At 45.6% G+C, this 23,078-nt stretch overlaps 1 protein-coding gene across 1 annotated transcript in view; it reads right to left on the reverse strand.

The window, feature by feature from the left end:
* The window catches only part of lrp2b (low density lipoprotein receptor-related protein 2b), a 31,383-nt gene that overhangs the window by 6,509 nt on the left and 1,796 nt on the right, over positions 1-23,078 (reverse strand). The window contains exons 5-63 of the mRNA XM_053414344.1: positions 22,944-23,054; positions 22,396-22,512; positions 21,679-21,795; positions 21,270-21,413; positions 20,715-20,831; positions 20,390-20,518; positions 19,983-20,152; positions 19,579-19,802; positions 19,221-19,427; positions 18,924-19,126; positions 18,703-18,843; positions 18,312-18,521; positions 17,991-18,183; positions 17,752-17,877; positions 17,494-17,624; positions 17,101-17,238; positions 16,557-16,835; positions 16,227-16,466; positions 15,989-16,111; positions 15,762-15,878; positions 15,093-15,470; positions 14,555-14,800; positions 14,191-14,399; positions 13,921-14,105; positions 13,607-13,835; positions 13,284-13,461; positions 12,981-13,109; positions 12,668-12,834; positions 12,436-12,579; positions 12,119-12,228; positions 11,781-11,958; positions 11,450-11,663; positions 10,568-10,804; positions 10,277-10,468; positions 9,623-10,095; positions 8,983-9,430; positions 8,694-8,859; positions 8,447-8,605; positions 8,060-8,349; positions 7,647-7,850; positions 7,313-7,555; positions 6,860-6,985; positions 6,636-6,755; positions 6,122-6,253; positions 5,752-5,953; positions 5,347-5,642; positions 4,684-5,200; positions 4,421-4,576; positions 4,113-4,283; positions 3,804-4,027; positions 3,549-3,726; positions 3,200-3,396; positions 2,850-3,095; positions 2,316-2,444; positions 2,001-2,120; positions 1,610-1,726; positions 1,399-1,515; positions 982-1,119; positions 540-662 (exon numbers count right to left, since the gene is read on the reverse strand). Of these exons, the coding sequence (XP_053270319.1) occupies positions 540-662; positions 982-1,119; positions 1,399-1,515; positions 1,610-1,726; positions 2,001-2,120; positions 2,316-2,444; positions 2,850-3,095; positions 3,200-3,396; positions 3,549-3,726; positions 3,804-4,027; positions 4,113-4,283; positions 4,421-4,576; positions 4,684-5,200; positions 5,347-5,642; positions 5,752-5,953; positions 6,122-6,253; positions 6,636-6,755; positions 6,860-6,985; positions 7,313-7,555; positions 7,647-7,850; positions 8,060-8,349; positions 8,447-8,605; positions 8,694-8,859; positions 8,983-9,430; positions 9,623-10,095; positions 10,277-10,468; positions 10,568-10,804; positions 11,450-11,663; positions 11,781-11,958; positions 12,119-12,228; positions 12,436-12,579; positions 12,668-12,834; positions 12,981-13,109; positions 13,284-13,461; positions 13,607-13,835; positions 13,921-14,105; positions 14,191-14,399; positions 14,555-14,800; positions 15,093-15,470; positions 15,762-15,878; positions 15,989-16,111; positions 16,227-16,466; positions 16,557-16,835; positions 17,101-17,238; positions 17,494-17,624; positions 17,752-17,877; positions 17,991-18,183; positions 18,312-18,521; positions 18,703-18,843; positions 18,924-19,126; positions 19,221-19,427; positions 19,579-19,802; positions 19,983-20,152; positions 20,390-20,518; positions 20,715-20,831; positions 21,270-21,413; positions 21,679-21,795; positions 22,396-22,512; positions 22,944-23,054 (11,325 nt within the window). The remainder of the gene's footprint in view (positions 1-539; positions 663-981; positions 1,120-1,398; positions 1,516-1,609; positions 1,727-2,000; positions 2,121-2,315; positions 2,445-2,849; positions 3,096-3,199; positions 3,397-3,548; positions 3,727-3,803; positions 4,028-4,112; positions 4,284-4,420; positions 4,577-4,683; positions 5,201-5,346; positions 5,643-5,751; positions 5,954-6,121; positions 6,254-6,635; positions 6,756-6,859; positions 6,986-7,312; positions 7,556-7,646; positions 7,851-8,059; positions 8,350-8,446; positions 8,606-8,693; positions 8,860-8,982; positions 9,431-9,622; positions 10,096-10,276; positions 10,469-10,567; positions 10,805-11,449; positions 11,664-11,780; positions 11,959-12,118; positions 12,229-12,435; positions 12,580-12,667; positions 12,835-12,980; positions 13,110-13,283; positions 13,462-13,606; positions 13,836-13,920; positions 14,106-14,190; positions 14,400-14,554; positions 14,801-15,092; positions 15,471-15,761; positions 15,879-15,988; positions 16,112-16,226; positions 16,467-16,556; positions 16,836-17,100; positions 17,239-17,493; positions 17,625-17,751; positions 17,878-17,990; positions 18,184-18,311; positions 18,522-18,702; positions 18,844-18,923; positions 19,127-19,220; positions 19,428-19,578; positions 19,803-19,982; positions 20,153-20,389; positions 20,519-20,714; positions 20,832-21,269; positions 21,414-21,678; positions 21,796-22,395; positions 22,513-22,943; positions 23,055-23,078) is intronic.

The following is a 23,078-nucleotide window of genomic DNA, read 5'->3' on the forward strand; positions in this document are numbered from 1 at the left end:
GAAAAGGTAGAAAAGATAAACACGAAACCTGATGTAATGTAAATAGTGGCACATTGTACAACACACTACATATATTGTAGCTTGCTAGTGTCTTTGTTTCTGCTTCTTTCCTTTATTTGTAGTTTGTCTTCAACTTCTTTTCCTGTACACAAGAACTACTTCATGTTTTGGTTTGTTTGCTTTGTTAAGCCGTGCACTAGCATCCGCTCACCTCTTCAAGTTTACTGAGAGCTGCTGAAAGAAATTCCTTATATGTTATGTTTGTCTAGTAAAGTTGATTATGATAAGTTTCAGGACTTGAAAAGTGAACATTATTGTTAAGCTGTTTAATTTGGAAACAGCTAATGTGCTTTTTGACATGACGACCTTGAAAGTCTTTGAAACAGCACAACAGTGTATTGAAAAACCTTTTCATGAGTTCTGCTCCGTAGTAAGAAAAGTAATTTGATTAATGAAGATTTACTGGCACAGGAGCAACATCACTAGTAGAACAGTCCTGACTACAGGTTGTGATGTGTGAGTGTGTGAGGGAGTCGTACAGATTTCTTCATTCTCGTCGCTGCCGTCTCCACAGTCGTCCTTCTGGTTGCACAGCCGGCCAGAGTAGATACAATAGCCGTTGGCACAGCGGAACTTGGACGGCATCTCACAGGTGATGTTCACTGGTCAGACAAACACAATTCTGAGTTGAGACTAATCCCTGAGGGGATAGAATATAACATGCTGTTAATTGTCTTTCTCCCAACATCTTAGTTAAGTTAATTATAAAGAGGATTTATCGGGGGAAGCAGTTACAAAACTGAAGAAAGAAAAAACAACCTGTTTTAATTCACTTGTCTTAACATTTTCTCTATCCTCATATTTAATTTCGTTAGTTTGAATTATGGTTGGAACTGTATCGTGGTTGAATGGATCAATGATGATGAAATACAAACTTTCCACAGGACTTTGACGTATAAAGTTAAACAAATTGAATCTTACAGCACAAACTCAGCTGCTCGTCAGAGCGGTCCCCGCAGTCGTCGAGGCCGTCACACACCCAGCCCTGGTTCACACACAGACTGTTGGCACACTGGAACTGGCTCAGGGGACACCAACGGCCCCCTGGGTAACGAGTAGCTGTCGGGGGGAGAGGGGGAATGTGGTTAATTACTTAAGTCAACTTTTCTTCAGTGACTTTTTCAACAAACTGTGAATTTGGTTTCAGGTTGACATCTAGATCAGATGATCAGATAATACTGTTTGCTTTCTAGTTGCTTGTGCTCTTCTTCAGCACAAATAAGACATCCAGAGTTTCCCCCTTAAACAAGTCAAGACTCTGGACTGTGGACATACACAGAAGCTCATTAGAAGAGCACTATAACGCTGCGGCCATTAGTTTCCATGTTGTTTACTCACGACAGCTGGTCTCATCCGACAGGTCCTGACAGTCAGCCCGGCCATCGCACTGCAGCACAGCGGGGACACAGTGACCCGAGTCACACTGGAATAAACCCGGTCGACAGGTCTGCAGGTCTGGAAGAGAGCCAGGACGTTAACATAGGTTTGTGTGTGTGTGTGTGTTTTGTATGACAACACGCTGTTTACTTGAGGGCTGCTTCACGCTCACCACAGTCCCGTTCGTCCGAGTTGTCCCCGCAGTCATTGTCATGGTCACACACCCAGTTCCCAGGGATGCACTGTGCGTCGTCACATCGGAACTCGCTCTCAGAGCAGGGCCTTGGCTCTGTGGACAGTCACAGAGACACATGTGTCTTCAGAGTCACACACTCAAACTCACAAAGACATGACAGTGGGGTAACTTTTCAGAATACAGTGCTAAGTAAAAGTACGTCTTCCTAAAGGGTCAGATTGACATTAACAAACATTAACAAACATGACCTATTTGTTCTTTTTAAACTCAAAATCACAAAGAAAACCTGATGAAATTAGTTTTGTGACTCAGCTGGACGTCTGTGTTTGTCAGGATCGAGGTGTTAGGATGAAAATGTTCCACTCACGGCAGTTCCTCTCGTCCGAGCCGTCACCACAGTCATTGCTGCCGTCGCACTGCCAGCGGACGGGAACACAGCGGTGGTTGTCACACCGGAAATCTCCCAGAGGATCACAGGTCACCTCCTCTGTTAGAGAGACAAGGTCAGAAAGAGACTGATAAAAAGATTCGTCCATTTGTTTCAGGAGCTTCAGGAGAAGGAGAGGACTTTGGGCTTTTCAACTCTATAACACACAAGAGCAAAGTAAAACTGAAACAGCCTCATATGTCTCCTGTAGTGGAGTCTTTGTCCCAACATAAACGATCTGCCACCACCACTGACCGCAGCCCTGCTCATCGCTGTTGTCGATGCAGTCGTTGGTGCCGTCGCAGCGGGCCCACTGAGGAATGCAGCGGTAGTTTGTCTTGCAGGAGAACTCGGTGTCTGGGTCACACTTGTAGTCGGGACCCCCTGAGTGGAGGGACAGACGCAGAGACGTGAGGACAGAGGTGCGAGCGGTGAGCCAGACACAGAAGATGACAGAGTAAAAACAAAATGCTACAAAAAACATAGGAGCTGGGGATTTATGAGGGAGAGCAAGAGAAGACAATGAGCCGAAGGAAGACGGATGAGGGTGGATATGATAAATAGCTTCTGCCACTACAGTTTAGAAAAGACTAAAATCAAGTTTCCTAGAGTTTACACAGATGATTTATCATAGAAAAACAGATGAATCTAAACTGGCTCTGTTCACTGGCATCATCAGTTTAGGCGCCTTTTCTTATTTTTGTCGAAAACTTCACTCCTCTCTCCAAGCTCAAGGGGAATCATCGGGTTAAATTGGCATTAATGGCCGACCCCTAGCGTCCCACTTACTGCAGGTCTCGTACGGTTCATCAGATCCGTCTCCGCAGTCGTCCTGGGCGTCGCACACGTAGCTCGACGGCAGGCAGCGCCCGTTGGCACACTGGAACTCTCCCGGTCCACAGGTTTTCTGGGCACACGTCTCTGCATCCTCGTCGCTGCCGTCCGAACAGTCATCCACTCCATCACAATGCCAGGACACAGGGATGCACTTCTTGTTTTTACACTGGAACTGGTTTTCCTGGCACCGGTGGTCACCTACAGAGAAAGACTGAAGCTTCACCAGTGTTGATGGCTTCTCCTCACGAGGCCAACGCATTTGGAACTTAGAATTCTGAGGTCTGCGTGAATCATCATCTTACTGCAGAGAGCAGCGTCCTCGTCTGAGCTGTCGGGGCAGTCCGAGTGGCCGTCGCAGATGAACCCGGGGTAGGTGCAGTTACCATCTTGACACTGGAATTGGCCGATAGGGCAGAGGCGGGGGGTGCAGGTCTGAGGTTCATCTGAACCATCACCACAATCAGACTGGCCGTCGCACTTCCACCATATGGGCACACACCTAAAAAGAACAAAAGAAGGTAAGTTTATACAAAATAAGCAACAATGAACAACTTTTTTAATGTCCCTTCTACCACTGCGACCGATATTTGCATCTTAAAATTAAACCTTTTGTGTTTGTGTATTTATATTAAAATCTGTATCATGGTTCACCTCTCATTGTCTCCGCAGCGGAACTGGGTGCTGCTGCAGTCAGCGACGCACTGGATCTTGAATCCCACCATGATGCTGGTGAAGTGATCAGGACACTCACAGGAAGCTTGTTGCCCACCGGGTGCGATCAGACACAGATGACTGCAGGTCAGGTGATGGGAGGAGCAGGGGTTTTCACCTTGGAAGTGAAATAAGTAATAATAAAGTGACCACCAATAAAAACTTTAGGAATATAAACATGCACAGTTGTCATACTTCGGGGCTGCCTGTAGGGGTGGTAGACATGAATGTCGTAGGGTCGATGTGTGTTGTTCCCCATGACTGTGCGCTGCTCGCCGGTGTACTTGTGCGCCTTCTCCACTGTGTGTGTGTTCCGGTCAGTCCAGTACACCCAGTCCTCAAACAGGGAAACGGCAAAGACATGAGGAAGAGTACCGCCAAAGGCCCGGTGTCGGTTCTGGCCGTCCATATCTGCAAAGCTGAAGGTGGACACAGTGAGCGGTTGGTGCACGGTGGAGAAATTCAAGTTCAAGAAGTTCAGAGCTACATTCAACATGGACTCACTCCAGGAAGTTAAGGTGTGAATCAGCAAAGAAGATCTTGTTGGTGGTGTAGTCGATGGTCAGCGCGTTGGGCCACTCCAGCTTGGTAGTGATGATGGCGCTGATGTTGCTTCCGTCCATGCCGACTCTGCCGATATAAGCTTCATCCGCCCAATCGGTCCAATACAGCCATCTGAGAAACAAAATCCATGATATTTACTGTGCCTCCCTGGAACAGCATGGACAATGTGGGATTACGTAGTATGACGACAAAAAGTTAACGCGATATTGTGTGCGTTTGTGTCTGTGTGTGTGTGTGTGTGCTCGTACCCATGTTTAGGGTTAACGGCTACAGCCCGAGGTCGGCTGATCTTGTAAGTGGAATTTCCATCCGTGAACTGCCCTTCAAGCAGCCTCTTTCGGTAACGCCCATCCAGCTCCATGACATGAAGTGAGCCGTAATAACCATCCACCCAGTACAACTTCCTGCAGGAGACAGAGAATGTTTCCATCAACATCCCTGTAGCGTTGTTTCAGTCGTTGTAAACAACATTAACAATCTTTAACATTTAAGTTTCTCCCACTTCACACACCTGCCCACCCAGTCCAGCGCGAGGCCTTCGGCTCCTCTAACGTCGTCTTCCGTCACCGTCTCCCTGTCGGTCCCGTCAAAGCGCATCCTCTCAATCTTTCCTGTCCCTGCGTCCAGCCAGTAAAGCCTCTTCTCATAGTGATCGAAATCTAATGCCACCGCATTCGACAGCCCCTGCAGGACTATGCTCAGTTGTGACCCATCCGTGGTCATATTGCGGATGTAGTAGCGATTACTGTACAACAGGTAGGGGGCAACGCCGCTGTTCTGGCGACAGGTGCGACCATCTGCCTCTCGGATGTACCCTGGGGCACATTTGCAGTGGTACGAGCCAAAAGAGTTCTCACAGATCTGGCTGCAGACGGCCGGTGTACTAAGACACTCGTTGAGGTCCTCGCAAGCTTTGCCGTCTGGCATGAGTTGGTAGCCGGGGTTGCAGGAGCAGAAGTAACCGGTGACGGTGTCGGTGCAGACCTGGGCACACTGGTGGACTGAAGGGTTTCTGCACTCGTTGACTCCTGATTAGAACAAGGAGGTGCAGAAAACCACAGGAGGTAAATTTATATAGATACACAACTAATGATGTATGAGTGTACAATAATCTTTCAGATTAAAACTAACCTATACAAGTCAAACGTTAATAATAACTCTCTATCTCTCTCACCACAGCCTTTTTCGTCGCTGTTGTCCTGGCAGTCCTTCTCTCCGTTGCACACCTTGTGGTTGTCGATACACTCGCCCGACTTGCAGAGGTAGTTTTGGGGAGCACAGGTGGGCTGTGGAGTGATGCACAAGCTGTCCTCTTCATCAGAGCCGTCCGTACAGTCGCTCTCTCCATCGCAGGTGAAGGAGGCGGGGATGCAGGCTCCGTTGCCACAGGTGAACTGACTGGTCTTGCATGTGTCGTAAGTACAGCCCAACTCATCGCTACCGTCCCCGCAGTCGTTGACACGGTCACAGCTGGAGAGGAGGAGAAAAAATCCACTCAGTGACAAGAGAACAAGTTCCCAGACCGGTAAAGAAATCTTTTGTTTAGGATTTCATCAATTCACACACAATTCCTACTTACTGGAAGGGGAGAAAGATGCAAATTCCATTGGAGCAGGCAAACTCGTCCATGTGGCATGTCCGATTGGGGCAGTTCTGGAGCTCATCCGCCGCATTGGCACAATCCTTCTCCCCATCACACAGAAAGCTTAAGGGCACACAGCGTGGGTGGCCGGGGTGCCAGGTTGGGCAGGTGAACTGGTCAGAACTGCAGGTACGTTGTCCTGCAGGGGACAGAGAGAGAGAATGAGAAGGGTCTTTGGGATATAGTGTATGTGCGTTAAACCCACATTTAAAAAATTAAAATTTCTAAGCTAGCTTCTTATAAATCAAACAAAATACACAGATCACCAACCCTACCCTCACAAATAATTGTCTAAATTCGATCTCACCACATTGTAGTTCAAAAGCCTCATCACTGTTGTCCCAACAGTCACTGTTGCCATCACAGACCAATGACTGGGGGATGCAGTTTCCATCGGTACAAGTGAACTGGCCGGGATTGCATGTCCTGATCTGGTCCTCTGCAAAGGAGCAGACAAACAGGCAATTCTCAAGAGGCAGTAAGTGATCGACTCTAATCATAGAATATTCTCATTGCAACAAAAAGCTGGAAAATATAACGTAACATTGGTTTGATTCCTGCATTTAAAATTCAGTAAAACACAGTTAAATACTTGCTTGATATGTTTAATGTATGTTCCTGACATGTTGAGCACTAATCCTCAGATTAAATATGGATACATAGCGGCTATTAAATACCGTGTACAACTTACTTCTTACATATACAAAAAACATAATAGAAATAAGAAAATAAAACTAATAGTGACAAGAGAGACAAAACAAATGAGTCCTGCCAAACTACCAAGACGAAGAATATGTTCTTTGAATGAATTTTGAACTCACCACAACCTGGAGGTTCATCTGTCCCATCAACGCAGTCTCTGGTAAAGTCACACACCCAAGTCTGAGGGATACACTTTCCCTCATCGCAGCGGAACTGGAAAGGAGAGCATGTGCGACCCGCTGTAGTGCAGTAATACACACGTGCAGTTTAGTAGATTTAGACTCAGTTTGGTAAAGCATGAGCTTCTCATGGCAGCAAAACAAATCCTGGGTGTTCAACTTACCACAGAACAGAGGATTCTCATCGCTGTTGTCTCCACAGTCGTTGTAGCCGTCACACAGGCTTCCAGGGTAAAGGCAGATGTTGGTTGAGTCACACTTCACCAGACCAGCAGGACACGTTCTGTCAGCTGAGGAGGGCCGGGGAGGACAACAGGGTCCGGGTCAGATATATAGATACAGTTCATATGCTTTTTATTTAGTAACATAGAGTCACGGTTGGAAGGTGCCAAGTGCAGCAATAATATTCAACTATCTGCTTTTGAGAAACGCTTTGCTTCAACTCAAGTTACTGAGGAAAGGAAGATGGTTATTCATGCATGAGGTGGCTTCAGAGCAGAATGACTTAAAAACCTGTATTACAATCATGCTGTTGTAACAGAAAATATCTGAAATTCGACTATAAATGATCCCTCAGTGAATAAATCAATCCCTTGATCGGCCTAGTCGTCACTCACGGCAGTTGATTTCGTCCGAGGTGGCATTGTCCCTGCAGTCGTTGCTACCGTCACAGACAAATGCTGCGCTGATGCAGCGTCCGTTGCCACAAGTGAACTCGGTGGTGGGGTTACATGTGGGGAAAGGGCAGCCCCTCTCATCACTGTTGTCCCCACAGTCATCTGTGTAGTCACAGGCGTAGCTGATCGGCAGACAGCGGCCATTGTCGCAGGTGAAGTCCGTTGCTGAGCAGGTGTGGAAAGCTGCACAGAAGGAAGCGACAGACAGGCTACATCGATCCGTCCAATCAACGCTGCCATGCTGTTCAAGGTTAGATTAAAGTTTCTTTCTTACCACACACTCTCTGCAGCTCGTCTGAGTGATCGTGGCAGTCGTTGAAGCCGTCGCACTTCAATCGAGATGAGATGCAGTCCCCGTTGAGGCAGGTGAACTGCTCTGGCTTACAGCGTGTCCCCGTGTCTTTGATACAGTCTTTGCCGTTGTTGGCGAGGTACCAGTTTCCCTGATGAGGACACTGGCACTCTGGACCCAGTGGACCTGCAGGAGAGGTGAGGGAATTTAATACTTCAGGAGAAATTCATGGAACATAGATAGATTTATATTTTGCAGATCTTTATGTCTTTTCATTGTTTAGGATGGTCAGAGTTCAGTATGGCCAGAAGACTTTACGTATCTTAAATTGAACATAAATTAGCCTCAAGTGCGCGATATCTTCCTGGTTTCATACCACCCAGGTTGTCTCTTACCGGGAACGCAGACATGACTGCAGCCTCCGTTGAACTGCTGACAGGAGCTGGAGCAGATCTCCTGCTTGGATGCAGCATAAACATGGATGTCGTTTGGCCGGTACTGCAGGTCCTGGGCCAGCACTGTAAAGCCAGAGCCATCTTCCTTTCCAGCCCTGAAGACGCCTCTCTCAGTCCAGTCAGTCCAGAAAATGTCCTGCTGGAAGACAGTCAAGGCGTACGGGTATTGGACGCCCTGCAAGATCACTTGTCGGTTCTCACCAGTTAGAGTAGATCGCTCTATCTTGTCTCTGTGGGAAGCACAAAGGGCGGAGAGAAGTTGACAAAGATAAATCTGAGCTGTATGGATTCTGCTGCAGCACAGTATTTATAAAAGACAGGACATACAATGAAGAGTCAGCCCAGTAGAGCATCCTTTCTTTGTAATCCAGAGAGAGGCCACTCGGTGTAGTCAGGCTGCTGTTGATGATATCGGTACGGAAGTTTCCACCCAGTGTGGCCCTCTCGATCTTCGCTGGGACGCCCCAGTCAGTCCAGTAGAGGTAACTAGGCAGAAAGAGAGCCCATACTTTAATGATACAAACTAACCAGTCTGTGGATATTTGCTTGTGATATAATGATCAGTTGCTTTTACCCATAGCATGGGTCAACAACGATGCCTCTGGGACGATTTGAATGGGCGACGATGGAGCGGTTCATCCCGTCCACTCCAATGGACTGGACATTACGTGTATAGTAGTCAGTAAAGTAGAGGCGCTTATTGACCCAGTCATAGGCCACTCCCTCGGGATCATCCAAATCTGTGCAATATAACACAGAGGTGAGGATACAGTTATAATTAAAGACAAAACGAGATGTGGATCTAAAACAGACTGGGTGAGAGAGAACAATGTAAATACAGTGACAATTAATGCTGTACTCACTTGTAGCTATATAGACAGGAGGGCTGGTGATGGATGTTGTAGTGATGTAGCCAATCCTGCTTCGCCCGATCCCCAAATACTGGGTGAAGAAAATCCGCTTCTCCTTGAAGTCATAATCCAGCGCCATCGTGTTGTAGCCTGAGTTCACCGCTGGATAGGGAGTGCTGTGGTCCGCAGGGTCTAATCTCAGGCTACTCAGTGTGTAGTCTGTGGTGAAAATGAGAAACTCATCCAGGCCATAACCACATGTTACCCCGTTAGTAAGGAGCGACCCATGTGCGCAGTCACATTTGGGTTTCTCCTGGCCTGCGATGGCGAAGCAGAGCTGCTGGCAGCGTCCGTTATCTTCTCGACATGGGTTGAAGTCGACCTGGTTGGCAGATGTGGGCTGGACATGAGCATCAAATATGGCGACGTCCATCAGCCCATCAAGACTGTCTCGTATGACCTGGTTACAATGCAAATAATAATGTTAATTATTCAGTAACACAGGAATAGAACATTAACAACAATACTGTTAATTTGTCCTGAATTGACTCTTAATGCTCAGTGCGTCGCTCTTGTTATATCCTACTTCACAACTTTTTAGATATGGACACAACTGTTACAGTACTTTCTTTTAGGCTAATTTGAATCTTACCTCCGGCTGGTCAGTATTGGCTGGGTCCTTACTGGCCTGGAACAGCTTCCCCAGCTTCTTATCCACCCACAGCATGTGGTCTCCAAATAAAGCCAAGCCTGTGGGAGATGGATAACGACTCCCGTACCTGACAATCTGCCTCTGTGTCCCGTCTGTGTCCATACGGGAGATCATATCAAGAACATCATCTGTCCAATAGAGAAAGTTGCTTGTGTAATCAACGGTGAGGCCGCGAGGTGAAGCCAGGCTCTCTGATGCCAGCACCGTGCGGTTGGTGCCATCCAACAGAGCTCTCTCAATTTTAGGTGTTTGGCCGCCATCTGCCCAGAAGAGGTAGCGGAGCTTGGGGCTGACGGCCAGGTCACGGGGTTGATCCTGGGAGGACTTGAGGAGAATCTTTCTATAGGTGGTGTTGATGGCAAGTACTTCTAGGAAGGTCTCGCTGTCAAAGGCGTTGGTGAAGTATAGGTTACCTGAGGAAGTGAAAGGCCAAGAGGGATGAAGAGAATGTTAATATCAGCAGCTATAGTGACTGAAAATATGTTTATTTCTCAGCTAAATGAAGACACGTTACTCATGTTTTTGCTCCTAATGCCCCATTGTAAAGATAATGGATGAATAAAGGGATGGTTGGATGGATGAGTGGCTTCATACCTGCAATCCAATCTATTGCGAGGCCCTGAATGCCTCTTTTTCCAACGCCTGAGGTGATGACACTGCTGAATGCGCCTCCATCAGTTTTTGCTTTAAAGATCCCTCTGTACGAGGTGGAGGTGGAGTTGTCAGTCCAGAAAATAGAGCCAGATTCAATATGGAGGTCCAGTTTGTCCTTAGTAGAGTAGGAAGCTGCAAAAGAGGAAAATAGTAGTTGTAGTAACTGATCACTTTGTATTAACAGACTGTACAATATTCAGGAAGCAGTATTATAACATGAAGTAAACACACATCCACCGACAGGAACCATTGCCTCCGAGTGGTCCGAGCTGTTTATGTGGAAGCCACGGATGAAGTTGGGGCTGGAAACGATGGCGAAGGATTCATACTGTTCGCAGCGGGAGCCATCTTGTGAGGGGATAAAGCCTGTGGTGCAGGCACAGGTCTTCTGATTGTCTGGTTTGGGCAGACAGAGGTGAGGACAGCCCCCGTTGTTGGAGCTGCAGGCATTGGTGGTCCCTGCTGAGTCTGAGTGGAGGATAAAAGACAAAGTTGGACGGGCAAACAGCGCTCAAACACATCATATCTGACTTTATCCTAATCCTGTTCTTATCATTGTTTTGGTACGTGGGGAGAAAATCCTCTATTATCTATTATTACCTATTATTATCTAAACTCTGCAAAATTGGATTTATTTTCTGCAACATTTGATGAAACAATAGTTTTGTCTCTCTCCCTAAAATTTAGAGTTTATTGTTCTTATCATTTCTATTTTAGTGAATATGTGTTGTCAATTTATTTTGCATCAGCATGTGTGAAGGGGATTTAAAAGTATGAGTATGAAAACTATGAGTTTCTTTAATTACCAGTGTCTTATCAATGAATTTAGAAGACAGGGAAATCTCCCAAACTTCAAGAACGGAAGCTTGTTTCTAATTTTGATTAAAGTAAAGTAATCTTCCATTTTTTAAAAAGATCTATGAGGACTGTAAATGCCTTATAAACATAAGTGGCCCTGTTGTGTGGTGTCCTTGAAGAGGATACTAAGCTCCTGCTCACTCCCTCACAGGCAGTCTGGCAGTAATAACCTGTTGCATAATAAATAAGCATGAAGGATGAAAATCACAAGGACAGACGACAACGACTGAATCAAATATCTGTAAATCCAGGTACCGTCTCTGGCGTGCACTTTGAGAGCACGCAGACCGGACATGCCACTCCTCATCACCACCATGTTGGCACCGTTTTCCTTGTCCACCCTCTCAATGACCTCGAAGTCCAGGTCTGTGTAGTAGAGGTGGTTCTGGTAGACCGTCAGCCCCCAGGGATGGGACAGACCACTGACCACCGTCACCCGGGTCACTCCGTCCATGGTGCCACTTTCGATCTGGGCATAAAGAAAGGAGGTTGCTGAATGTATTTGAATCAAGTCCAAGGTAAATATAGACATCGACATCATCAATAAAACACAGCTAACACTAAAACGTCCAGTATGTGTACACACCACCCCAGAGCCTGCTACACCCCAGTACAGTTTTCTGACAGAGACGTCCGCAGCGATGAATCCTATGTTCGCCAAGTTGCCCGTGTAGAGGTTCCTGACATTTCCTCCGTCCATGTCCGAGCTGCCAACCTTAGGGGGAACGCCACTGTCCGACCCCTTGTCTGTCCAAAACAATTTCCTGCAGGGACAAGATTGGAGAGTGTAAACACGAGAAACAACTGAACATCATCATTTACACAGTTGTAAAAAAGAGAAGTGTTTGCGCCCATGCTAGTTAATTGAAATAAGACAACATGTCGGTTGTTATAGTTTCTTATCTCAGTGGACAGATGCTTTACCCCCGGGCTGGATCCAAGGCTATTCCAATGGGTTCTCCCACTCCCTCAGGTTTGCCATTGGAGGTGATGAGGGTCTTTCTATAGTGTTGGTTACCATCGACACGGATTACCTAAGTGAATTTTTAAGCTTTGTTTATTTACTTGCACAATGAAAAAATCTAAACAGAAATCAAGAGACAGAAATTTAATAAAATATAACATGCACATTTAAATAAACATAATAGATAAATACAAATATTTTTATTTAGTCCAACCTTGACGTTATGAGGATTGTTTCTGCAACAAAGGCCTCTGGTCTTGTCTCAGAAAGTGCTTACCTCAATGGTTTTAACAGTGGGATTGGTGTAATACATTATTCGGCTTATCCAATCAAAAGCCAGACCAGAGGGTGAGCCCATGAAAGCAGCTGGAGCAAACTCCGACCTGTTGATACCACTGGTTTGCACTCGCCATATAGAACCCTGATATCAGAGCAAAATCAGACACAGTTAATCAAAGCCATCCTGAAAGCTCCAGAATCCAGTGTTTTAATTTAAGCCCTCTACTTACAGTGCCCTGCACCCAGTAGACAAACTCCTCCTGGTCGTCAAAGTCGATGTCCCGCCCCTGGCTGATGCCTGAAACCGGGGCCATTGCATTGTTTGAGGGGTCAGCGGGGTCCAGAGGGACGCCAAAAATCACTGAGTCTCTCACCACCATCAAGAAGGGAGTGCCATCTAGAGCAGAGAAGGACAACACGAGATGAGAGGAAGACAATTCTCACACAAAGGGATCTCAAGCTGTTTAGAGTCTATAGACTCATCATCATTCATTCAGACGTCTCCATTCAGACGTCTGCATAATATACAGCATAGGCACTCACCTTTGATACATGTGCGTCGATCAGCGTCCAGCTTCCAGCCCGACTGACAGTGGCAGGTGTAGTACCTGGGTCTCAGGGCCGACAGCAGGCACAGCTGAGTGCACATGTGTTCTCTGCATGGGTTGAGGGCTGAATACAAAATCACAATGTCACCTTCAATTCCTACTTTTAGATTTGTATCTGTGTATGATTAGGTGCAGATAACAATTAAGACTTAGTTTACTTGTGATTTACACAACATTTAAATACAATGAAGAAAACTACAAGAAAGTAAATAAGATTTGCTGCTTTAATGAAAATTACCATTGGGTTGTTTGTTGGGATGGTCCATCACGATGCCCATGGGTTGGTAGACATCATTCATCAGAGTGGTGATGTTGCCACCGTGGAACTTGTTGGTTCTCATCACTTTGCTGGTGTAGCGCTCAGACCAGTAGACACTGTCCTCGAAGATGGTCATGCCATGCGGGTGCTGGAGAACCTGGAGCGAGGGGGGGGATGCAAAGTATAAATGTAAAGTATAAAGCTTTACATTTTTTCATGACTTTGATTTATCATTTAATTTTGATTAATGATTTGTCACCGACTTTTAATCTTCCTAAAAAACGTAATAGAACTAAACCCACCAGGTCACTCGCCAAGACCTGTTGGCGGTTGTTGCCATCATAGTCACAGTAGTCAATATATTTGAGGTAGGCGTCTGCAAAGTAGACCCTGCGTGTGGTGTAGTCCAGGGCCAGGCCGTTGGGCCAGTAGATCTTCGTGCTAACGATGACTCGTCTCATGGATCCGTCCATGTCGGCCCGCTCGATCCTGGGATTCTGACCCCAGTCTGACCAGAACATCAGGTTGGTGCTGGGAGGAATGAGAGTTTATTACTCAAGAGGGTTGAAAAACACGATTTCATGGATTAATCTGAAGGTTCAAAGTCGTGTTTTACTAGTTGCGAGGGTCCAGAACTAGTCCCCGGGGGCTGGTGACGTTCTTAGTGAGGAGGACTTTGCGGAAGCGACCATCCAGAGTGGACACCTCAATGTTCTCCATGACAGAGTCGGTCCAATAAAGGTTCCGACCCACCCAGTCCACAGCTATACTCTCTGGCACCATTAAACCAGTGGAGAATACCTGGAAAAACAGACATATTTAATCCCGTTCATGATACTAGTCTCACAGTTTTAAATGAATTCATCTGTGTGATCATTTCTCTTACTTCCTGTCTGTCGGTGCCATTCTGGTTGGAACGCCATATCTTCTTCTGGGAAGCATCTGCCCAGTAGATTTTGGAGGTCACACGATCAAAGTCTACGGTCACTATGCTTGAACCGCTGACCACTGGATGCAGCAGGGGTGGTCTCATATAGATGCGGTTGGCGATTATCTGGCTACGCTTAGCAACCAGGAGTATAGCTGCTAGCTGGTCTAAAGGCAGAAAAATATAATGTGTCACACCAGAATCATATCTCACTGCTGTGTTTGCATTTAGCATATAACTGTATTAGTGTATTACTATGTTATCACTTATTTTAACTTCCTGTTTATGCTGCATTTATTGAATTGTGACGCTTGCTGTTTACCGGCAGCTTTGCAGGTGCGTCCATCGGGCTCAAGGAGGTAACCATCCGAGCAGTAGCACCGGAAGCTCCCTCTCTCGTTGTAGCACTGCTGGCTGCAGAAACCAGGGATCAGACATTCGTTGATGTCCTCACAGGTCTTGGAGTCGTTGAGTTGAAGTCCTGAAGGACACGTGCACTGAGCCCCAAAAGGTCCTTGGACACAGTCATGACTGCAGCCCCCGTTGTTCAGCACACAATCATCTTGGTCTTCATGAACGGACATAACATTGAGTTAGTGAGAAACAAGCTGCATTTATTGTTAGCGACTTTTGCTTTTATTTGATTTCTGTCAATTAAGTGTTAAGGCCATTATGTTTTGTATTAATTGCATATTTTTCACACTTTGCGGTTTCTGCACAGTTTGGTGTTTTTGTCTCTTTGAGGCCACATTCTGCCACCTTCATGAAGTTCTTATTTTTTGTTTTGAAAGATGTACTTTGTGATTATGTTGAAGTGACTGAAAGACATATCGCACGATAATGCAAGACAGAAAACTCACTGCAGATTGGTGACTCGTCTGCTCCGTTGGGACAGTCCCTCTGTCCGTTGCACACCTTGTCCAAGTCTATGCATGCCAGGTCAGTGGGGCACTGCCACTGGCCGGATGGACAACTGAAAGGAGGAGTGGGGCAGTTCTGTTCATCGCTCATGTCCCGACAGTCATTGTCACCATCGCACAGCCAAATTGTCGGGATGCACATTTTGTTGGTGCACTGGAAGTTGCTGGATCCGCAAGTGGTAGGTGGGCAGGAGTTGTGTTCGTCTGATCCGTCCTCACAGTCTGGATGTCCGTCACACTCCCACTCGCCTGGTACACAGAACCCATCGGCCTGGCACTGGAACTCATCGTTGTGGCAGAGGCCTGGTCCTCGAGTGGCTGTCGGGTCCAAAGACATTTTAAATGATTGAAACTGCAGTGAAACATTTCAGTGATTTACAGAAACAGAAATCTGAAAAACAAGAGAGAGGTGTAATATGTATTCGATTGCATTGATTCACATGAATCACATTACAAACCAATAAAATTAGGATAAAAGGTAATTGTTAGTAATAGTGGACATAAATCAGAATGTAAAGAGGTGCAATCAATCATTAATACATCACTAATAACACAATTTTCATGATCGTTTTTTTAAATATATAGTCAAAGTCTGTGTTGTCAGCTTACGACAGTCTCGCTCATCAGAATGGTCCCTGCAGTCAAACACCCCATCACACTGATATATCGTATTGACACACTGGTCCCCGCTGGCACAGGCAAACTCAAAGGAGGCACAGGAAAACTCTTAAAATGAAGAAGAAGGAAAGAAGAGGGAAAAGATAAGTAAAGACAAAGATATCTCTGTTAGACATAAACAATCGACATAAACTGTGACGTCATAGTGATTCCCATACCACAGTTTTTCTCATCAGATCCATCAAGGCAGTCCTGGTCCCCATCGCAGACGTAGGAGTTGTAGATACAGCGGTGGTCGGGGCACAGGAAGTAAGTGGGGGGGCATGTAGTGATGGTTGAATCTGCCAATCACAGATATAACAGCGATTTTTCAGTATCTTTAAAAACGTGTAGAATAACATGAAGTGCAATCTCATAAAGTCTGAAATGATAATGGGCTGACGGCCGCAGACTTACTGCAGCCTCGTTCATCAGAGCCGTCGCCACAGTCATTGTCGCCGTCACACAGCCACAGTTTAGAAATACACCTGCTGTTATCGCAGGTGAAGAAGTCGGCTGTGCAGGTGGTGGGAAGATGAGTGGGACAGTTATTCTCATCAGAACCATCGCCGCAGTCATCCATGCCATCACAACGCCAACCGGTGAGGATGCAGTGCTTATTGTCGCAGGTGAATGCTTGTGGAGAGCAGGTCGCTCCTGGTAAAGACATAAGAGGCAGGTACTTGGATTAACACATTTGTCTTTACTCAATAATTCTAATCCTCACACGTTTTTTGAGAGATCCACCTGTATCTGTGCAGTTGGCCTCATCACTCTTATCTATGCAGTCGAAGACCCCATCACAGCGGTAGGAGTTGGGCCGGCAACGTCCTTCGTCACACTCGAAGGAGTTGTCCCCACAGATGTTGTCGGGTGGGATGACGGAATCGTCCTTGATGCAGTCCCTCTGGTTGGCCTGGAGCTTCATGCCGTATGGACAGCCGCACACTCGATTGAAGGAGGGGGTTGGGAAACAGAAGTGGCTGCACCGCCCGTTGGCCACCACATTGCACCGGCTGGTTAACGCTGTCGGGAGGATGATGGAGAGGGTCAGTGGGTTTTTATAGATTATGATATCTACCTGCTCATCTAAGGCCCTGGACCTGCAGTCATTGTTTGACACATGCAATATGGATATGATCTTTTTTGTTAATTCTCTCCCCGCTTAACAGCAGTCATATCCTCTTGATCCAGTTCGTGTTCTCAGTTATCTAACCTGTCACAGTTCTGGCCTTTACCTAACCTCAGTTACTGTAGGGAGGGAGTGTTGGACTCCAGTGTGTGAACTTACTGCTGTGAAGGTCGGCTGTGTAGGCCTTAACATTCATGATCCCAGTGACTCCTTGTCTGATCATGATGTTTCCGCCTCCATCCCTCTTCCTCATCTCGAATATTCCTCTGGTCCGTGTGTCAGACACGTACAGGTAATCTATGTTGAAAATAGATGGAGAAGACAGTGGTATAAAGGAACTGAGAAAATGATACACTTTCACAAAATATAATAAATGTTTGTGAGCTGTATTAAAGTCATTTCAGAAAGTGCACAGTAAGTGGAATATGCATTTCATTAGTTTCCCGCTGTGTTGAACATGTGTTGTTTGTTAAAACAAATGACTTTTGTTAAAAAGTTTAGGTTTTACTTTGACAAAAGCAGCAGCATATGAGGAGAGAGTGAGGAACCCACCTGAGTAAATAGTCAGAGAGAAGGGTTGAGTGATCTGGCCGATATTGGTAAACACCTGTCTGTCATAGCCTTGGATGCTAATGTGACCAATCTGGTCCAAGAGGGAATCCACCCAGTACACCCTGTCCATCCTGTCGAAGACCAGTCACAAGCAATTCATCAGTTCATTTAAAGGGAGGGTCCATTCAAAGTTCATTATAATATTTCTTGCTCTAAATCGTTTGCAGGAATCGATCAGTGTTGCACTCTGAATCTTACACATAGTCCACAGAGAGCCCGTATGGCCATCCCAGTGTCGTGTTGACCAGAGGAACAGCATTGCTGCCGTCAGTGAAGCCCCTCATGATGACCGCTGGACGGTACCAGTCAGACCAGAACAAGAAGCTGTCAACATGTGAGGGGACACGTTGGACGACAGATTTGTTTATCTCAATGTACTTATGTGCAACCATTAAAAGACTGAAATGTATATACGCCTGATAACTTTGAGCACTCACCCAGCACTAGGATGCACTGCGATTCCCTTTGGGTTCCTCAGGCCCGTCACAATGTCTCGTCTGGACTTGTCTTTGACATTGAGGGCCACCACCGTCTTGTAAGAGCTTGTGGTCCAAAACAAAACATTGGAGGTCCAGTCATAAGCCATGGCATCAACTATTCCCACTCTGTAGCCTGTCAAAATCTGTTGGACTGACAATGCACAAAGAAAATCACCACAGTGAGATGGGTCCTAAAGGATGATGATAACAATGTGTAGCTTTTAGCATTGTGTGGTTTAAGCATTGGTGTTTCATTACAGATATGCCACAAAAACTCACCTGTCCCATTGAGGTTTGACTTATAGATAAGTCCCTTGGACCTGTCATTGTAGAAAATTGCCTCCTCTTTGCCGTCGAACTCGACAGCAGAACCAGAGAAGGAACTCCCAAGCCCATGGAGGGGCAGGGTGACGTCCTCCTGGAGGGAAATGTTCAGTGGGATTCCCCGCACCGCAAGAGAGGTGGCCACCAGCAAGTAGTCCTTCACCTCTGTTTAAAGGAGGGACAGTGGTGACTGGCAGGGAATCAGACTCTCTGAATGTGATCATATGTACGACCCCTGCATGTTTTACTGTTTCTTGTAAATAAATTGTTGATTTGAGATAATATTTGAGAAGGAAAGATATTATATAACACTGTACATTATTGTTTAAACCAAAAGAAACCTTACTAAAGCAGGTGTGACGGTCTGGCTGAAGGTCATAACCGTGGCGACATTTGCAGCGGAAGCCAAGTCCCTCATTGTCGGAGCGGTGACTCAAGACACAAATGTGCTGACAGCCGCCGTTGTGTTTGCCACATGGGTTCATCACTGCAAGACACGGCAGGTGTGGTCATTTCAGTGAACAGTGAAGAAGAAAGACCTTTCAGGTGAGAGGTGCACTTCCTCACCAACAGGTTGCAGGACAGGGTGTGAGACAACAACATGACCCGGCTTCTGCGCGGTCCGATAGAGAAGTGAAGTGTTGCTGCCGTTGAACCGGTTGGCTCTCACCACACCCATCTTGGTCCAGTCAGTGAAGAAAACGTGGTCTTCAAACACAGCAATTCCAAAAGGATGCGGAGCCTGGGTTCCACCATTAAGGACCATTTTCCTGGAAACAGCAACACCAGAGAATGGCCATCAAGGAGAAGACAACATGGACGCAATGTTTCTGAAAGTTACTTCCTCAAATCTTCAACCTTTACCTGTCCAGCCCACTGTAGGTGACAGTCTCCACGGTGTCAAAGTGGCTGTCAGACCAGTAGACCCTCCGATTGACGATATCCAGAGTAATTCCTGTCGGAGTGCCGAGTCTAATCTTCACCAGCTCCAAGCGATTACTGCCATCCATGAAGGCACGTTCCAGCTTCACCTGCTCAGTGCTGGTGCCCATGTCTGTGAAGAACATGTAGCTGCAGACAAAGAACAGACATGAAATGATGCTACACAATGCCAGTAAAAATCTCTGACGATAATAAGTAATACATTAATCAGATTCATTTGACATCTGAATTTCTAAGCTGATTCTAAGCTGATATCAAGACTAAAAGCTTTTAAACCCACCCCACTGTGGGGTCCAGGGCCAGTCCATGTGGCGTATGCAGGTTTTCAGCCACCAGTGTGACCCGATTGTCTCCATCGTAGTCACACATGTCGATACGCTCCACCATGGCCTCTAGGACATAGAGTTTGAAGTTGATCCAGTCCACAGCGAGGTTCTGGACATTATTGACCGAGACCGCCAGAACCTCCTTGATGTTTCCCCCATTATAGTTGGTAGAATACACCTAAAAGAAAGAAAGAGTTTGGAATGAGTCTCAGAGGGTCTCGGTCTTGCTTCAACAGGGCGTTTTTTGTCGAGATCACAACTTATAACTGCTACATTTCACTGGTGAATGATTGCAACCGTACAAAGAAGCTACGACAAAAGGTAAAGAAGAAATGATCAGACAATGATCCAGACTGACCTTTTCGGTATAAGTGTCACTCCAGAAAATGATGTCACTGCGCGAATGGTAGGCCACGCCCACAGCATAACCTTTGCCCTGAGACGGCACCAGAGTTCTGACGAGGCGTCCGTGGATATCTGCCATCATCACTTCTCCCCCGTTTGTGAAAATGAGCTGTGGTAGTCCAGCTGGAAAACACACACACTAGACTTCAGCGGTGAATTTGTTTTTTGAGAAAAGGTACATAAACACACAGAAAACCCACTTGTGTTATTGTTAAACATGAGAAAAATGTAACTTTTAGTAAATGCTTTTGTGCGCTTGTACAACACATCAGGGATTACATGGTAGCGTCTTCTTAAATATGTCACGTACTATCTTTACTCCATCGATAGCAGCACAAAGATATTGTATAAAGTCTGTACCTGATATATTGGCTTTGCAGATATGACCCTGCTCCAGGAAGTATCCACCGGCGCAGCTACAGTGATGTGTCCCAGGACGATCCTCACAAAGCTGGTCACAGATCCCCCAGATCTGACAGTCGTTATAGTCTGGGCAATAAAACAGACATAGGGGTAAGGATACCAAATTGTTATTTGGACAGGAAATAAAGATTTAGTTTCTTTAGCGAGGGAACATATTCAATGTTTAAGGAGCTTTTCTAAAACAGTGTGAGCTCTAGGTACCTGAGAATCGACTGCGACCGACGACACAGCAACTGTAGATAAATATGAAAAAGAAACGTACCGACACAGGAACGACTGTCATTGGCTACAACGAAACCATCGGGGCAGTAGCAAGCGCCTCCCTCAGGAGATGGGTGGCAGAAGAACTCACAGCTCAGGGTGGAGCAGCGATCAAGGCCTGTGTGTGAAAAGTGAACATCCTAGTTAAATTGAGGTCAGATCCCTTCAGGTTTCTACTGTGATCCTTATCATGGCAGAACATTATCAGAACCACCTGACAGCCACCAGTAAATGATCGTGTTAAGTCAGGTGTGAGGGCGGCGATAAGGAAGGGAAAGGCTATAATTACTGTCATGACAAACATGGGAATTATACGGCCATAATGTCTAAACCCGTGCTCCTGCATTTATAGTCCTATCAAAGTGAGGCACATGTGCAGCAGCCTACGTTCGACTACATCTCTTTTTACAGCAACAGTCGATTCAGCTCATTTGTATTCAGTCCTGCTGGTTTTCCTCTGATCAGGCCTTTTTTACAGTCAGTGTAAAGACTAAAGAGAAATGAAAGCTGTCACATGTAGCAGCAGTATTATGTGAAGAAGTACTGTGTGACTTACTGCAGGTTTTCTGTGCGGTGGAGTTGTTCTCGTCTGTTCCTCCGGGACAGTCGGGTTTGCCGTCGCACACTTTGCCCACTGGTACACAAGCTGTAGAGCCCGGGCATCCCCACTCACCAGGGTAACAGTCCCGAGAGTTGCTGTCTGAAAACACCAGTAACACTTGTGATTATGATTTCTTAAAAATTTCCATGGGCTACTTTTTTAATTTATGCTAAAAAAAAGTTTCTAGCCTTTGAGGAACGGATTAGAAACAATTGTACAAACTGCTCCGAGTATTTTGTTTTTGTGTTTTTGTTTCTATTTTCAATAAATTTTTCATTTGTGCAATGTTGTAAATAAATCTTCATGTTGTACCAAATTTTCCTGTGTAAGGTAATAGTCCACCCTCAGTGACAAGTTCTCTCACCACATCCTTTCTCATCACTGTAGTCCCCACAGTCGTTGAACTTGTCGCACACCCACTTCTGAGGAATACAGCGACCGCTGGAACACGTGAACTCGTTGCCGCTGCAGCTCGGATACGCTGATGAACGAAGTCACATTTACTCACGCTTAATTCTTAACCATCTACTTCAATCCGTCAATCTAACGTTAAAGGTCCAGTGTGAACGATTTTGGTGATTTAGCAGAAATTAAATATAAAACAGTCCTGGTGATGTTTTCACTGGTGTGTTTCATCTAACTTGTACAAATTAATGTTTATATTTACATACTTCACGTTTACATCAGGAGCTGGTCCTCTCTACGGAGACATGCAACATGCAACTTCACCACTAGATGTCACTACATTCTACAAACTGAACCTTTAAAGTAACAACGATTACTTATTCATTTGAAAGCCACTTTTGAAGAGGAAAATGAAAATTTCCACAAAGTTTATCAGTGAATCTCAAATCAAACTGTTTAGCAAATTATACATATATGAAGAGAATAGTGAATTCCGGTTTAGCATTATCAATACTAACTATAATATTTGGATCACAGTTTGGACTTTTCACGAGGAAACTTCATCAGTTCAGCACTGACACGTCTTCTGGGTTGTAGCACATTTATTTTAATTGATTGTTAACTGTAGAAATCACACAGGCCTGTACATTGTCTGTCGGGTCGTTGTCATCCTTACCACAGTCTTGTTCATCACTGTTGTCCCCACAGTCGTCCCAGTGGTCACATACAAAGGACATTGGAATACAGTAGCCATTTGAACACTGATACTGGTGAATGGGGCAGTGCTGAGTCGCTGAAAACCAACAGAGTCAAGACATTTAGGATCAATCTGTCAGTCACTGAAACCCACTGGAAATCAAACTGAATCTCACAAGCTAAACTAAAGCAACCTCAATTTGTACAAATCGCTTAGATAACCCTGAACAGAACATGGCCCACAACTTGATCAAATTTAAAATCAAATTACGCTGCATTAATTTGACTAATAAACTTCCAAATGAGTCTATAATAAATTATCTTTATGTAATGTCTACAGTTCAAACTTGCAGCAATGTATGGGGGGAATCTGGAGATGTATAAACCTGGGTTAAGTAATTTTTTGCACATGAGTCTCAGTGCATCTCAACCGTAATTTCATAAACTATAAAACTTTCGTTTGGGATAGGAAATGATGCAGAATAGATAATTTTTTCATCAGCTCCAATTCCATCACGCTCGACTCACTGCAGTTGAATTCATCAGAGCCGTCTCGACAGTCCTGCGGTCCGTTGCAGTGCTGAGAGTTTTTATAACAGGCCCCGTTAGCACAAGTCTTCTCAGTGCAAGGAGGGTAGTCTGCACAAAAACAAACATATTTTA

This window comes from Pleuronectes platessa, chromosome 21, assembly GCF_947347685.1.
Source record: "Pleuronectes platessa chromosome 21, fPlePla1.1, whole genome shotgun sequence".
NCBI classification, from domain to species: domain Eukaryota; kingdom Metazoa; phylum Chordata; class Actinopteri; order Pleuronectiformes; family Pleuronectidae; genus Pleuronectes; species Pleuronectes platessa.